This window comes from Salmo salar, chromosome ssa04 (genome assembly GCF_905237065.1).
Source record: "Salmo salar chromosome ssa04, Ssal_v3.1, whole genome shotgun sequence".
Lineage (NCBI taxonomy): Eukaryota > Metazoa > Chordata > Actinopteri > Salmoniformes > Salmonidae > Salmo > Salmo salar.
The window spans coordinates 9,768,045-9,781,593 of record NC_059445.1 but is presented as its reverse complement, the minus strand read 5'-3'; the positions used below and the strand labels follow the sequence as shown (position 1 = coordinate 9,781,593).

Here is a 13,549-nt window from a genome sequence, read left to right as displayed (position 1 = left end):
GGTTGTGTTCAAACTGAAGGAAAAAACGGACTGAAACCTGAACTTGTCCAATATGAAATGCTCATTATCGTTTTCCGTTTCCAAAAAGTTTTTCAACAGTATACAACCCTGGCCTACTATCGCTCCACATGTACATCTCTTTGTTTGAATGGGAATGTGACGTATCTTTTCATTACTGTGGATATGCTATTCCCCAGTAATATCATATTATTATACTTGATATGCCTCTATTGTAGCCTAATGCCCCACTGTACCCAAATAACATCTCACTGACATGAACCCTTGTGTTATTCAACTAGGTGAAATGACATTGTACTGAGCTATATCATTCTAAAATAGTTTTCTTTGATCAGACGAAAACTAACCGTCTCCCTCCCTCTACCTCACCTCCTTTCACTGGGTCTCCCTCCCTCCCTCTACCTCACCTCCTTTCACTGGGTCTCCCTCCCTCCCTCTACCTCACCTCCTTTCACTGGGCCTCCCTCCCTCCCTCTACCTCACCTCCTTTCACTGGGTCTCCCTCCCTCTACCTCACCTCCTTTCACTGGGTCTCCCTCCCTCCCTCCCTCTACCTCACCTCCTTTCACTGGGTCTCCCTCCCTCCCTCCCTCTACCTCACCTCCTTTCACTGGGTCTCCCTCCCTCCCTCTACCTCACCTCCTTTCACTGGGTCTCCCTCCCTCCCTCTACCTCACCTCCTTTCACTTTGTCTCCCTCCCTCCCTCTACCTCACCTCCTTTCACTGGGCCTCCCTCCCTCCCTCTACCTCACCTCCTTTCACTGGGCCTCCCTCCCTCCCTCTACCTCACCTCCTTTCACTGGGTCTCCCTCCCGCCCTCCCTCCTCCTCTCCTTCCCTCCCCCTCCTCTCCTCCTCCAGATCCGTGTGTTCCGCCCCCCTAACTACTCTGGCACCATAGCCCTGGCCCTGCTGGTGTCCCTGGTAGGAGGGCTGCTCTACCTCCGCAGGAACAACCTGGAGTTCATCTACAACAAGACTGGCTGGGCCATGGCCGCACTGGTGAGAGAGGAGCACACACACACACACACACACACACACACACACACACACACACACACACACACACACACACACACACACACACACACACACACATCAGCTCAATCACACACACATACCAACATGTATGCATATGCAGACAGGCACACACATTCACACACACAATGGACTGGTGAGAGCACAACATCCCTGAAGTAGGTAAGCAGAATGTTCCTATGAACGCTTCTCACAGCGTGATACTGTCTTTCCTAAGTGTTCCACATAATGGTTTGTTAGAACACTTACGTTAACAAGCTATTGATGAAGCTGCCTACACCACACGTTCTGACCACCTAGGGGTGGTGCAATACCATAGTTATTTATATATAGTCTATAAGGCAGTCTATAAGGTCCATACAGGTCTCAGGATCTTCATCTGATCACCCTGTTGCAGGAAGTGTAAAACTTGTAGTGTATTTGAGGTTTAAAAAGGCTTCTGAAGTTTGTAATTTCCACTTTGAAATATCAGACTTGATTTCCCTCATGAAAAATGTTTCAACCCCTACAAAAATGTCCATTAATTATAGTCCACTAAATAATTCAAACAGGCTCAAATTAAGGTCCTACATCTGTATGTGAAACAATATAATGTAAATTCTGCATTTCTTCAGTTTTTTGTAAACTACAATCAGTGAGCATGATCCAGCATGCTGGTCCGTCTTCATCAGCAGCAATGCTCTTATTGATAGTGAGGGCAGTACGAGGCAGAGTGGACCAGTGTCCTATGTGTTGACAGAGAGGGTTGTTATCCCGTATGTTAAGAGACAGGGAAAAGGCTGAGGAAGCCACAGAGAGTATTGATCGTAAGGGGAGCAGCGGGCAAGTCACGGAGGTCAGGTTCAATGTGGTGTTTACCTCTCCTCTGCTCTGTTGGCGTGGCGAGATGGATCGATGCGGGTGTGCAGCCTCTCTCTGTCTCTACTTCTGTCTTCTCTCTCTCTCTCTCTCTCTCTCTCTCTCTCTCTCTCTGCTGTCTCTTTCTCTGTCTCTGTGTGTGACTGTGAAGGAATAGCAGCAGGAGTGTTGATGAGTGTATAGTAATTTCTACCTGTAGCTTCTGTAACTTTTAAACTTCTCTTTGTTTCTGTCTGTCTGTCTGTCTGTCTGTCTGTCTGTCTGTCTGTCTGTCTGTCTGTCTGTCTGTCTGTCTGTCTGTCTCCCTCACTCTCCCTCCCTCCCTCCCTCCCTCCCTCTTTCTCTCTCCCCCTCACTCTCCCTCTCCCTCTCTCCCCATCCCTCTCTCTCCCTCTCTCCCCTTCTCTCTCTCTCTTCCTCTCTCCCTCTCTCCTCAGTGTGTGGTGTTTGCCATGACATCAGGCCAGATGTGGAACCACATCCGCGGTCCACCTTACGCACACAAGAACCCCCAGAACGGCCAAGTGGTGAGTCTGTCCACCTCTACATCCACCTCCACCTCTACATCCTGATTCCTGTTTTTCTGGGGCTATATACACTGAGTGGACAAAACATTAGGAACACCTGCTGTTTCCATGACATAGACTGACCAGGTGAAAGCTATGATCCCTTATTGATGTCACCTGTTAAATACGGTGGGAAGCATTGGAGTCAACATGGCCCAGCATCCCTGTGGAACGCGTTCAACACCTTGTAGAGTCCATGCTCTGAAGAACTGAGGCCGTTCTGAGGGTGAAAGGGGATTCATGCTCTGAAGAACTGAGGCTGTTCTGAGGGTGAAAGGGGGTTCATGCTCTGAAGAACTGAGGCCGTTCTGAGGGTGAAAGGGGGTTCATGCTCTGAAGAACTGAGGCCGTTCTGAGGGTGAAAGGGGGTTCATGCTCTGAAGAACATAGGCCGTTCTGAGGGTGAAAGGGGGTTCGTGCTCTGAAGAACTGAGGCCGTTCTGAGGGTGAAAGGGGGTTCATGCTCTGAAGAACTGAGGCTGTTCCCTCCCCTCTCCTGTATACGTCGCCACGTCTAGAAATGAAGCGATGGGAAACGCTGACTTGTTTTCCCCAGTGAAAAACGGGACAGAGACGTCTCTCATTGAGCTCCATGTGTGAATTCAAGTTGGAACTTTCTGAGTATCAGACCTGACCACTCTATGAAACCGTAACCCTGTACAGTCATTGAATTAGCCACAGTCTTTTTAATTAGCACCACTATAACGAAGAGGATAATAGGCTTTCACACTGTGGTGAAATCGCTAACGCTGTTCAACTGTAGCAAAAAGTGTTGAGACTTGGTCAGAATGAGTCGCACGCACGCACGCACGCACGCATGCACACACACACGTGTCATAGATGGAGAAATGTAAATAAATCCCTATACCATAAGCACTATCAGACAGGTGGTAACCACAAGGTTGTTATGTCTGATCTATTGCTCCTACTCTTGATCTCCAGTCTGTAGTGCTCTCGTCAATACGGGTCTCAGATCAGTGTTAACCTCTCTGGGGTATGTGGGACGTGACTGTCCCACCTGCGGGACACACTATTCAACAGCCAGTGAAATAGCAGGGCGCCAAATTCAAAAGAACAAAAATCTCATAATTCAAATTTCTCAAACATACAACTATTATATCCCATTTTAAAGATACACTTCTCGTTAATCCAACCACATTGTCCGATTTCAAAAAGGCTTTATGGCGATAGCATAACATTAGATTATGTTAGGACATCACCTTGACAAGAAAAACCACACAGCCATTTTCCAAGCAAGGAGAGGCGTCACAAAAAAACAGAAATACAGCTAAAATTAATCACTAACCTTTGATGATCTTCATCAGATGGCACTCATAGGACTTCATGTTACACAATACATGTATGTTTTGCTCGATTAAGTTCATATTTATATCCAAAATCCCCATTTTACATTGGCGTGTAATGTTCAGAAATGTTTTGCCTCCCAAAACCTCCGGTGAATGAGCACATCAATTTACAGAAATACTCATCATAAACGTTGATAAAATATGAAACTGTAATTCAAAGATTTATAGATACACTTCTCCTTAATGCAACCGCTGTGTCATATTTCAAAAAAACTTTACAGCGAAAGCACACTTTGCAATAATTTGAGTACAGCGTTCAGACACGAAACCAAACCCGCCATTTTGTGGAGTCAATAAAACTCAGAAATAATATTATAAATATTCACTTACCTTTGATGATTTTCATCAGAATGTACTCCCAGGAATCCCAGGTCCACAATAAATGTTTGTTTTGTTCGATAAAGTCCATCATTTATGTCCAAATACCTTCTTTTTTGTTCGCGCGTTCAGTCCACTACTCCAAATGCAGTAAGCGTGCAAAAATGTCACGACGAAAAGTCAAAAACAGTTCTATTTACGTTCGTAGAAATATGTCAAACGATGTATAGCATCAATCTTTAGGATGTTTTTAACATAAATCTTCAGTAATATTCCAACCGGACAATTCCAATGTCTTCAGAAAAGAAAAGGAACACAGCTCACACTCACGAGAGCGCACGCCTCTGAGCTCATGTAATTTCCTCACTCATCAACTTCCAGGCCCTCTTGTTCACGCCATATTCACAGTAGAGGCATGAAACAACGTTCTAAAGACTGTTGACATCTAGTGGAACCCTTAGGAAGTGCAAAATGAACCCTAAGTCACTGTATACTGTATAGGCAATCACTTGAAAAAACTATAAACCTCACTTCCTGGTTGGATTTTTCTCGGGTTTTTGCCTACCATGAGTTCTGTTATACTCACAGACATCATTCAAACAGTTTTAGAAACTTCAGAGTGTTTTCTATCCAAATCTACTAATAATATGCATATCCTACCTTCTGAGCCTGAGTAGCAGGCAGTTTAATTTGGGCACGGCTTTCATCCGGACGTCAAAATACTGCCCCCTACCCTAGAGAAGTTAAAGCCATCTATGGTGCTCTAAGCCACACCCTGGAGAAGGGTTTCTGGGGACGGAGGGGATGGGGGGTCGTAAAAGACAGAGACCCCACCTGGAGCTATAATTTTGTGTGTGTGTGTGCGCGTGCAGGCTTCAGCGTGGGTGTAATTCTATATGTGTGGGTGGGTGTGTGAGCGGCCATCTGGGAGCAGTCACAGTGGCTTTATGTCAGTCCAGAGACACGTCAGGGTTGCTGTGTCCCAGACACTCAGACGGTTGTATGTCGACGTGTTCCGTCTGGACGATTACGAGGAGACTCAGCTAGGAAATACAGTTTATGGGGGGGAGAGAAGGCCATGACAGGCACTCGGACACACACGCACTCCCACACGGACACACAGACACACACACAGACAGACAGGGACAAGTAAAAACATTTTGTTCAAGATGGACTCACTCATCAGCAGTGACTTTTTAGATCCAGTTTGATATGTTAGTTCTAAACCATCTATAAGCATAAATAGATATAAATGCAGTATAATATCTGTTTCTCCCAACAGTCAGAAAAGCAATATAGCATTAGGTGGTAGAATAGATGGATGTAACATTGGAATGGCACATTAAGAGATGGACAGGTTTTCTGAGAAAGTGAGATAGCGCTTGACACACAGTTAGAGGATTAGAAGAAAAATAGCTTCTCCTCTTGAAGAGTCGGTTTTCAGACAGACAGACAGACAGACAGACAGACAGACAGACAGACAGACAGACAGACAGACAGACAGACAGACAGACAGACAGACAGACAGACAGACAGACAAATCAGAATGAAAGGAGCATTGTGGAATGACAATTAAGAGGAAGAGATAATTACTAATGGGTTATAAATTGTTAAACGACACATTATGTCTCATTTGTGGGGTGTGAACAGAGTGAGAGAGGCTGTGGTGGGTTGGTTCTTCTGTCCTTGTGGGGACCTATATTCCCCAAAGTCCCCACAAGGATAGTAAAATGTGACCAACCGCCTCGATTTGGTATTAGTAAGCAAAATTTGAAATGGTGTTTTTTTACATTGGATAAAAGTAGAGACTAGAAAATGGTATATCATACAATACAGTTGAGGGACAATGGGAAAGTATTTCTGCTTTGAAAGTTGATAAACTTGTAACCTCACTTTTGAGAAAATGACCCTTGAATGTTCTGGTACACCTAGTGGTGAGCTCTTCTTAGTCTACGCCCCATTCAGCATCGTTCACACCCTCTTAAGCTTTAGCCCCACCCATCTCTTTAAGGATTCACATGTGCGGCCATGTGGTAAACACACGCTATATCAAATAAAATCTATGTTTATTTGTCATATGCACAGGATACAGAAGGTGTAAACAGTACACAGTATTGATGGGTCATGTGAAGGAAATGCTATAACCTCCCTCCAGCCACATCTAGTGGACGGGTCACTATTGTCTAGATATGTACACATGTTCATGAAATACAACCGATGGCTGTAATCACCCCGAGACACACCTGGCTAACTTCATGGGTCATGTAATCATCTGGTGAAGTGGAGTCTTTTGTTTAGACATGTAGCTAGCTAGCTAAACAATGAACCGGCATAACCCCAACTAATACTACTACCAATCAATACAAACATTGTCATAGCTGTAGTATGAATCTGCAGGTAGTTAAAGCTAACAAACTAGTTTCAATGTTAACTTCTCTAGGGCCGGCGGGACGAAATCGTCCCACCTACGTAACAGCCAGTGGAATCCTGTGGCGCGTTATTCAAATACCTTAGAAATGCTATTACTTCAATTTCTCAAACATATGACTATTTTACACCATTTTAAAGACAAGACTCTCGTTAATCTAACCACACTGTCTGATTTCAAAAAGGCTTTACAACGAAAGCAAAACATTAGATTATGTCAGCAGAGTACCCAGCCAGAAATAATCAGACACCCATTTTTGAAGCTAGCATATAATGTCACAAAAACCCAGAACCTTTGATGATCTTCATCAGATGACACACCTAGGACATTATGTTATACAATACATGCATGTTTTGTTCAATCAAGTTCATATTTATATCAAAAAATAGCTTTTTACATTAGCATGTGACGTTCAGAACTAGCATACCCCCCGCAAACTTCCGGTGAATTTACTAAAAATGTACTAAATTACTCACGATAAACGTTCACAAAAAGCATAACAATTATTTTAAGAATTATAGATACAGAACTCCTCTATGCACTCGATATGTCCGATTTTAAAATAGCTTTTCGGTGAAAGCACATTTTGCAATATTCTCAGTAGATAGCCCGGCATCACAGGGCTAGCTATTTAGACACCCAGCAAGTTTAGCACTCACCAAAGTCAGATTTACTATTAGAAAAGTTTGATTACCTTTGGTGTTCTTCGTCAGAATGCACTCCCAGGACTTCTACTTCAATAACAAATGTTGGTTTGGTCCCAAATAATCCATTGTTATATCCAAATGGCGGCGTTTTGTTCGTGCGTTCAAGACACTATCCGAAAGGGTAAATAAGGGTGACGAGCATGGCGCATTTCGTGACAAAAAAATTCTAAATATTCCATTACCGTACTTCGAAGCATGTCAACCGCTGTTTAAAATCCATTTTTATGCCATTTTTCTCGTAAAAAAGCGATAATATTCCGACCGGGAATCTGCGTTTAGGTAAAAAGAGGAAAGAAAATAATGCACGGGGTCGACTCGTGCACGCGCCTAAGCCCATTGTCCTCTGATCGGCCACTTGCCAAAAGCGTAAATGTGTTTCAGCCTGGGGCTGCCTCGATATCATTCAGCTTTTTCCCGGTCTCTGAGAGCCTATGGGAGCCGTATGAAGTGTCACGTTACAGCAAAGATCCTCAGTCTTCAATAAAAAGAGCCAAGATGAACAACAACTTGTCAGACAGGCCACTTCCTGTAAGGAATCTTCTCAGGTTTTTGCCTGACATATGAGTTCTGTTATACTCACAGACACCATTCAAACAGTTTTAGAAACTTTAGGGTGTTTTCTATCCAAAGCCAATAATTATATGCATATTCTAGTTACTGGGCAGGAGTAGTAACCAGATTAAATCGGGTACGTTTTTTATCCGACCGTGTCAATACTGCCCCCTACCCCCAACAGGTTAACTAGCTAACGTTAGGCTATAACTAGCAATGCAAATTGATTTCTGATTCAAATAATATTACGCAGATCATACACGTAACATTAGCTAGCGAGCCAGCCAGCTAACGTTTGCTAGCTAACTAACAGTATACTTTAACTTGCAATAAAAATGACTTCCTGACAAAATTAGAAACGTATATCTGGAAAATGTCGCTAGACTCTTACCCGTATACATGGATGAACGCTTCAGGGCAGATTTGGAACCATTTAACATTTTGTTTGTAGCTACATCTTGTTTGGCCAGCGTTGTGTCAAGTCACTCGGTTCACATTGACCGTGGCGTGTGCAGAAAGTAGCCCATCACTCCTACTGATCTGTTGATAGCGCCTGCTAAATTCAGGGCATCAATGTTGAGAAAAGTAGCAAAATGTTTCTAGTTCTCAATGGCTAAAGTTATATCTTTCAAAAATGGTGTGGTAGAAAGGACTGTCAACACATACTGACCAGCTCATGTTAGACAGAAGCATGCTACATGGCTGACCAATCCAAACTCATCTCCTGGCATGTCCAGCCCGTCCATTATCTCAGCCAATCATGGCTAGTGGGAAGGTTTCTGACTTTTTCCGTGGCTATACCAACTAGGCTTGTAATTTAACAATTTGATTCGTATTTATGGATGGAATACAAGTTTGATATTAAGGCACATGAAAGTTCACATGTTCCAGAAGGCATTTCTGGCCAAAAAGCACATTTTGATAAAAAATAAATATTTACGTTGAAATACTGCTCCTGTGAAGTAGTGACGTGCGACGTACACCTAGTTTCCTGAAACGAGTCACATATATAAGGAAAATTCTCCCTCGTGGGGAAATTTACCATGTCCCCATGAGGACAAAGGCTATTTTAAGCTCATGTGTTAGGTTTAGGGTTAAGGTTGCAATTAGGGTTAAGGTGTGTTGGGTTCTGAGAATATGAAATATACTTATTCATGTCACTGAGAGAGAGTGGGGAATGTATAACGTTTACATTCTGTCCGGATATGTTAGCCATTAGGGATGCTATGGGACTTGAAAAGACAGTCTGGTACAAGTCAACATGACAGCCGTGAGTTGGGGAGGAGCGAGCACTTTGGGGCAGAGGTCAGGTCAGATGAAGTGAGGAAGAACAGATATCGTTCGCTCTAGCAACAGAGATGCATTGGCTGTTTAGATGTGTAGGAGGAACCTCGGCATAGGAGAAAGGGTTAAATATCAGTGCTTGTGTGAATGTCTTTTGTCTTACTCAGCTGTATTGACCCAATGGGTGAATAAACTTGGTTTGAGCTTTATTAAGCGTCCGTGAGTTTTAATAGGTTGATTTAGATCCTGACAGGTGTTAGGTTTAGTGTTAGGTTTAGGGGTTAGGGAAAATAGGATTTTGAATGGAAATCAATTGTAGGTCCCCACGAGCATAGAAGAACAAAAGTGTGTGTGTGTGTGTGTGTGTGTGTTTATCAGTGTCTGGAGCAGTTTAGTTCCAACAGATTTTTCAGACTACAAAGGGAAGCTATTTCACACAGATATGTTCCATCCAACCCCTAAGCATCGGTTGTTGTTACTGTGCTTATTTACTGGGAAAATATTATTGTTGTCGAAAGGCAACCAAAAACTAAAAACAGTGCTCGAAAACTACAGGGTGTTTTTCCAGAAAGATTTCCCGGTCATCATTTCTAGTTGTGCATTGGAGTGTGAAATTAAGAAAACAGAGAGAAAGACATTTAGTGGAGAGAAAAAACGGTGCCTTGATTTCCAAACTAAAAGCTACATTTGCATGAAATGATCCTGTTGACAGACTACTGGATGTCCTTTCTGCATTCTCTTCCCCCTCTGTCTCTTCTCTCCTCCCTCCTTCATCTGGCCCATCCACTCTTCTCTCCCTTATCACCCTCTCCCTTCATCTCTGGCCGGGCTCAAAACCCTTTGGAGAGAGAGAGAGAATGAGAGGGAGAGAGACCAGGGTTGTTTGGGTAATAAAAGCGACCGATGCGGTTGGCCAGTCGGTTCAGACTGTGCAGAAAAGCTCATGGGCGACTGGAGCTGTTTGAGGACACAGAGAGAGAGAGAGAGAGAGAGAGTGAGAGGAGAGAAAGAGAGAAGCCCATTCACATTCCACACAGATAACCCACAAATAGACCTCTTACCATCCTGTCTGCTTTTCTGTTTCCCTCTCTTACTATCCCCCCTTCTCTCTCTCTCTTACCTCTCGCTCTTTCTCACCTCCCCCTCTCTTTCTCTCACCTCCCCCCTCTTTCTCTCACCTCCCCCTCTTTCTCTCACATCCCCCCTCCCTTTCTCTCACCTCCCCCTCTTTCTCTCACATCATCCTCTTTTTCTCTCACCTCCCCCTCTTTCTCTCACCTCCCCCTCTCTTTCTCTCACCTCCCCCTCTCTTTCTCTCACCTCCCCCCTCTCTTTCTCTCACCTCCCCCTCTCTTTCTCTCACCTCCCCCTCTTTCTCTCACCTCCCCCTCTCTTTCTCTCACCTCCCCCTCCCTTTCTCTCACCCCCCCTCCCTTTCTCTCATCTCCCCCCTCTTTCTCTCACCTCCCCTCTCTTTCTCTCACCTCCCCCTCCCTTTCTCTCACCTCCCCCTCCCTTTCTCTCATCTCCCCCCTCTTTCTCTCATCTCCCCCCTCTTTCTCTCACCTCCCACCTCTGTTTCTCTCACCTCCCCCCTCTGTTTCTCTCACCTCCCCCCTCTCTTTCTCTCACCTCCCCCCTCTCTTTCTCTCACCTCCCCCCTCTTTCTTTTACCTCCTCTCTCTCAATCCAATTTCAATTTAAGGGCTTTATTGGCATGGGAAGTGTATGTTTACATTGCCAAAGCAAGTGAAATAGAAAAATAAACAAAAGTGAAATAAACAATACAAAAATGACAGTAAACATTACACTACAAAGTTCCAAAATAATAAAGACATGTCAAATGTCATTATGTCTATATACAGTGTTGTATTGGGGAAGATGCCAGAGCTAAGGATGATGTTAAAGAGTTTAAGTATAGCCAATTGGAATTTGTGGTCTGTATATTTGATCATTTCATTGAGGATACCATCAACCACAGGTCTTTTTGGGTTGGAGGGTTTGTATTTTTTCCTATAGTTCATTCAATGTAATTGTAGAATCCTGTAGGTTCTGGTAGTCTTTAATAGTTGATTCTAAGATTTGTATTTGATCATGTATATGTTTTTGCTGTTCGTTCTTTGTTATAGAGCCAAAAAGATTAGAGAAGTGGTTTATACATACATCTCCGTTTTGGATAGATGACTCTGTGTTGTTTGTTTAGAATTGTCCAATTTTCCCAGAAGTGGGTAGGTTCTCTCTCTCTCTTTTACCATCTATCTCTCGCTCTCTCTCCTATTCTCTCTCTCTCCCTCTGTCTCTCTCTTACCATCTCTCTCTTAACATCTATCTATCTCTCTTTCTATGTGAACAGAAAGGTACACCACAAACCAGGCTGGTCTGTATCCGTACAGCTCTCTCTGCCCACAGTCATTTTTTTATTTGTATTTTTGGCTGCAGGCAGTTGGCTACCAGACAGGATAATAACATTATAAAAAATGGCCCAATCCTGGATGAGTATATTGAAAGAATTTATCAATTGATGAATGGGAACCAAACAGGACAAAACTAGATTAAATTGTATCTGCTCGGAGCCCAAGAACTGCTCTTGAGGATCCCGGATAATGAGAGATGTTGGTGACTAAACAAAGTCCATTTGTTAGTCTATGAGCAGTTTGAGATACTCCAGGAAGTTACGTTGCAGCCTAGCTCAGTGCTGCCCCCTCTCATTGAGGAACTCCAGTTGAAGGCCACCCAGGGTACTGCAGGCTAGCTCAGTGCTGCCCTCTCTCATTGAGGAACTCCAGTGGAAGGCCACCCAGGGTACTGCAGGCTACCATTTAGTAAGTCAGTTATCCTTCTAACTTCTTCTATGTGCTCTTTTAAAATATACCAGGACATACATCTGGTATATTAGAACCAATTAGAGGTACCATGAATGCCTTCTAAAAACATGTTTATTTACAGGAAGATTGACCAGAAAGATCACCATTTTCCATTCACTATAATGGGGGGCCTGTTTTCTGCTAACAATTCCTTCAAAACTGCGGTCAGCCTTGAACTTCCGTGGCTTCAATGAGAGGGGGCAGTCGTTCTCCCTTGGGTCAAAAGGAGATCTCCAACTGCCATTCAAGAGCACCAATTCCTAGAAGTGGACTTTCGTATCCAGGAACTTAATTTGTAAGTCGCTCTGGATAAGAGCGTCTGCTAAATGACTTAAATGTAAACTGTGGCATTAGATTGAGCCAAAATGGCTGTAGCAATCCCTTGGCTGTAGCAATCCCTCAGAGTGACTAGCCTTTTAGGTCCAAAATGGTTTACCCAAGCAGTTCCAGAGGGGGATGCTTGAAGTAGACGTTGGCACTAACCACAGATCTAGGATCAGATTATATTAACCCCAATCTGAACCTTATCGTTTTGTCTCCCTCATAGTTATCTGACCCCGTATCTGTGGTTTGGTGGAACTTCACCTCAGCAGCCTAACAGAAAGTCAGAAAAGGATGTTCAGAGCCCTGAGGACCTTCTTCTCTTGACCCCTTAAAATATGTTTTACTTCAAACGTTGAAGTCTAGTGAAGATCCATCTGGATGAGTTCACCCTGACCGGATCTATCTGGATGAGTTCACCCTGACCGGATCCGTCTGGATGAGTTCACCCTGACCGGATCCATCTGGATGAGTTCCCCCTGACCGGATCCGTCTGGATGAGTTCCCCCTGACCGGATCCGTCTGGATGAGTTCACCCTGACCGGATCCGTCTGGATGAGTTCCCCCTGACCGGATCCGTCTGGATGAGTTCCCCCTGACCGGATCCGTCTGGATGAGTTCCCCCTGACCGGATCCGTCTGGATGAGTTCACCCTGACCGGATCCGTCTGGATGAGTTCCCCCTGACCGGATCCGTCTGGATGAGTTCCCCCTGACCGGATCCGTCTGCATGAGTTCCCCCTGACCGGATCCGTCTGGATGAGTTCCCCCTGACCGGATCTATCTGGATGAGTTCACCCTGACCGGATCCGTCTGGATGAGTTCCCCCTGACCGGATCCGTCTGGATGAGTTCCCCCTGACCGGATCCGTCTGGATGAGTTCACCCTGACCGGATCCGTCTGGATGAGTTCCCCCTGACCGGATCCGTCTGGATGAGTTCCCCCTGACCGGATCCGTCTGGATGAGTTCCCCCTGACCGGATCCGTCTGGATGAGTTCCCCCTGACCGGATCCGTCTGGATGAGTTCCCCCTGACCGGATCCATCTGGATGAGTTCCCCCTGACCGGATCCATCTGGATGAGTTCACCCTGACCGGATCCATCTGGATGAGTTCACCCTGACCGGATCTATCTGGATGAGTTCACCCTGACCGGATCCATCTGGATGAGTTCACCCTGACCGGATCCGTCTGGATGAGTTCACCCTGACCGGATCCGTCTGGATGAGT

At 44.7% G+C, this 13,549-nt stretch overlaps 1 protein-coding gene across 1 annotated transcript in view; it reads left to right on the top strand.

Annotated features, from left to right (window-relative positions):
* LOC123742415 (tumor suppressor candidate 3) overlaps positions 1 to 13,549 on the top strand; it is a 118,469-nt gene that overhangs the window by 65,356 nt on the left and 39,564 nt on the right. Inside the window, exons 5-6 of the mRNA XM_045716436.1 lie at positions 880 to 1,020; positions 2,352 to 2,441. Of these exons, the coding sequence (XP_045572392.1) occupies positions 880 to 1,020; positions 2,352 to 2,441 (231 nt within the window). The remainder of the gene's footprint in view (positions 1 to 879; positions 1,021 to 2,351; positions 2,442 to 13,549) is intronic.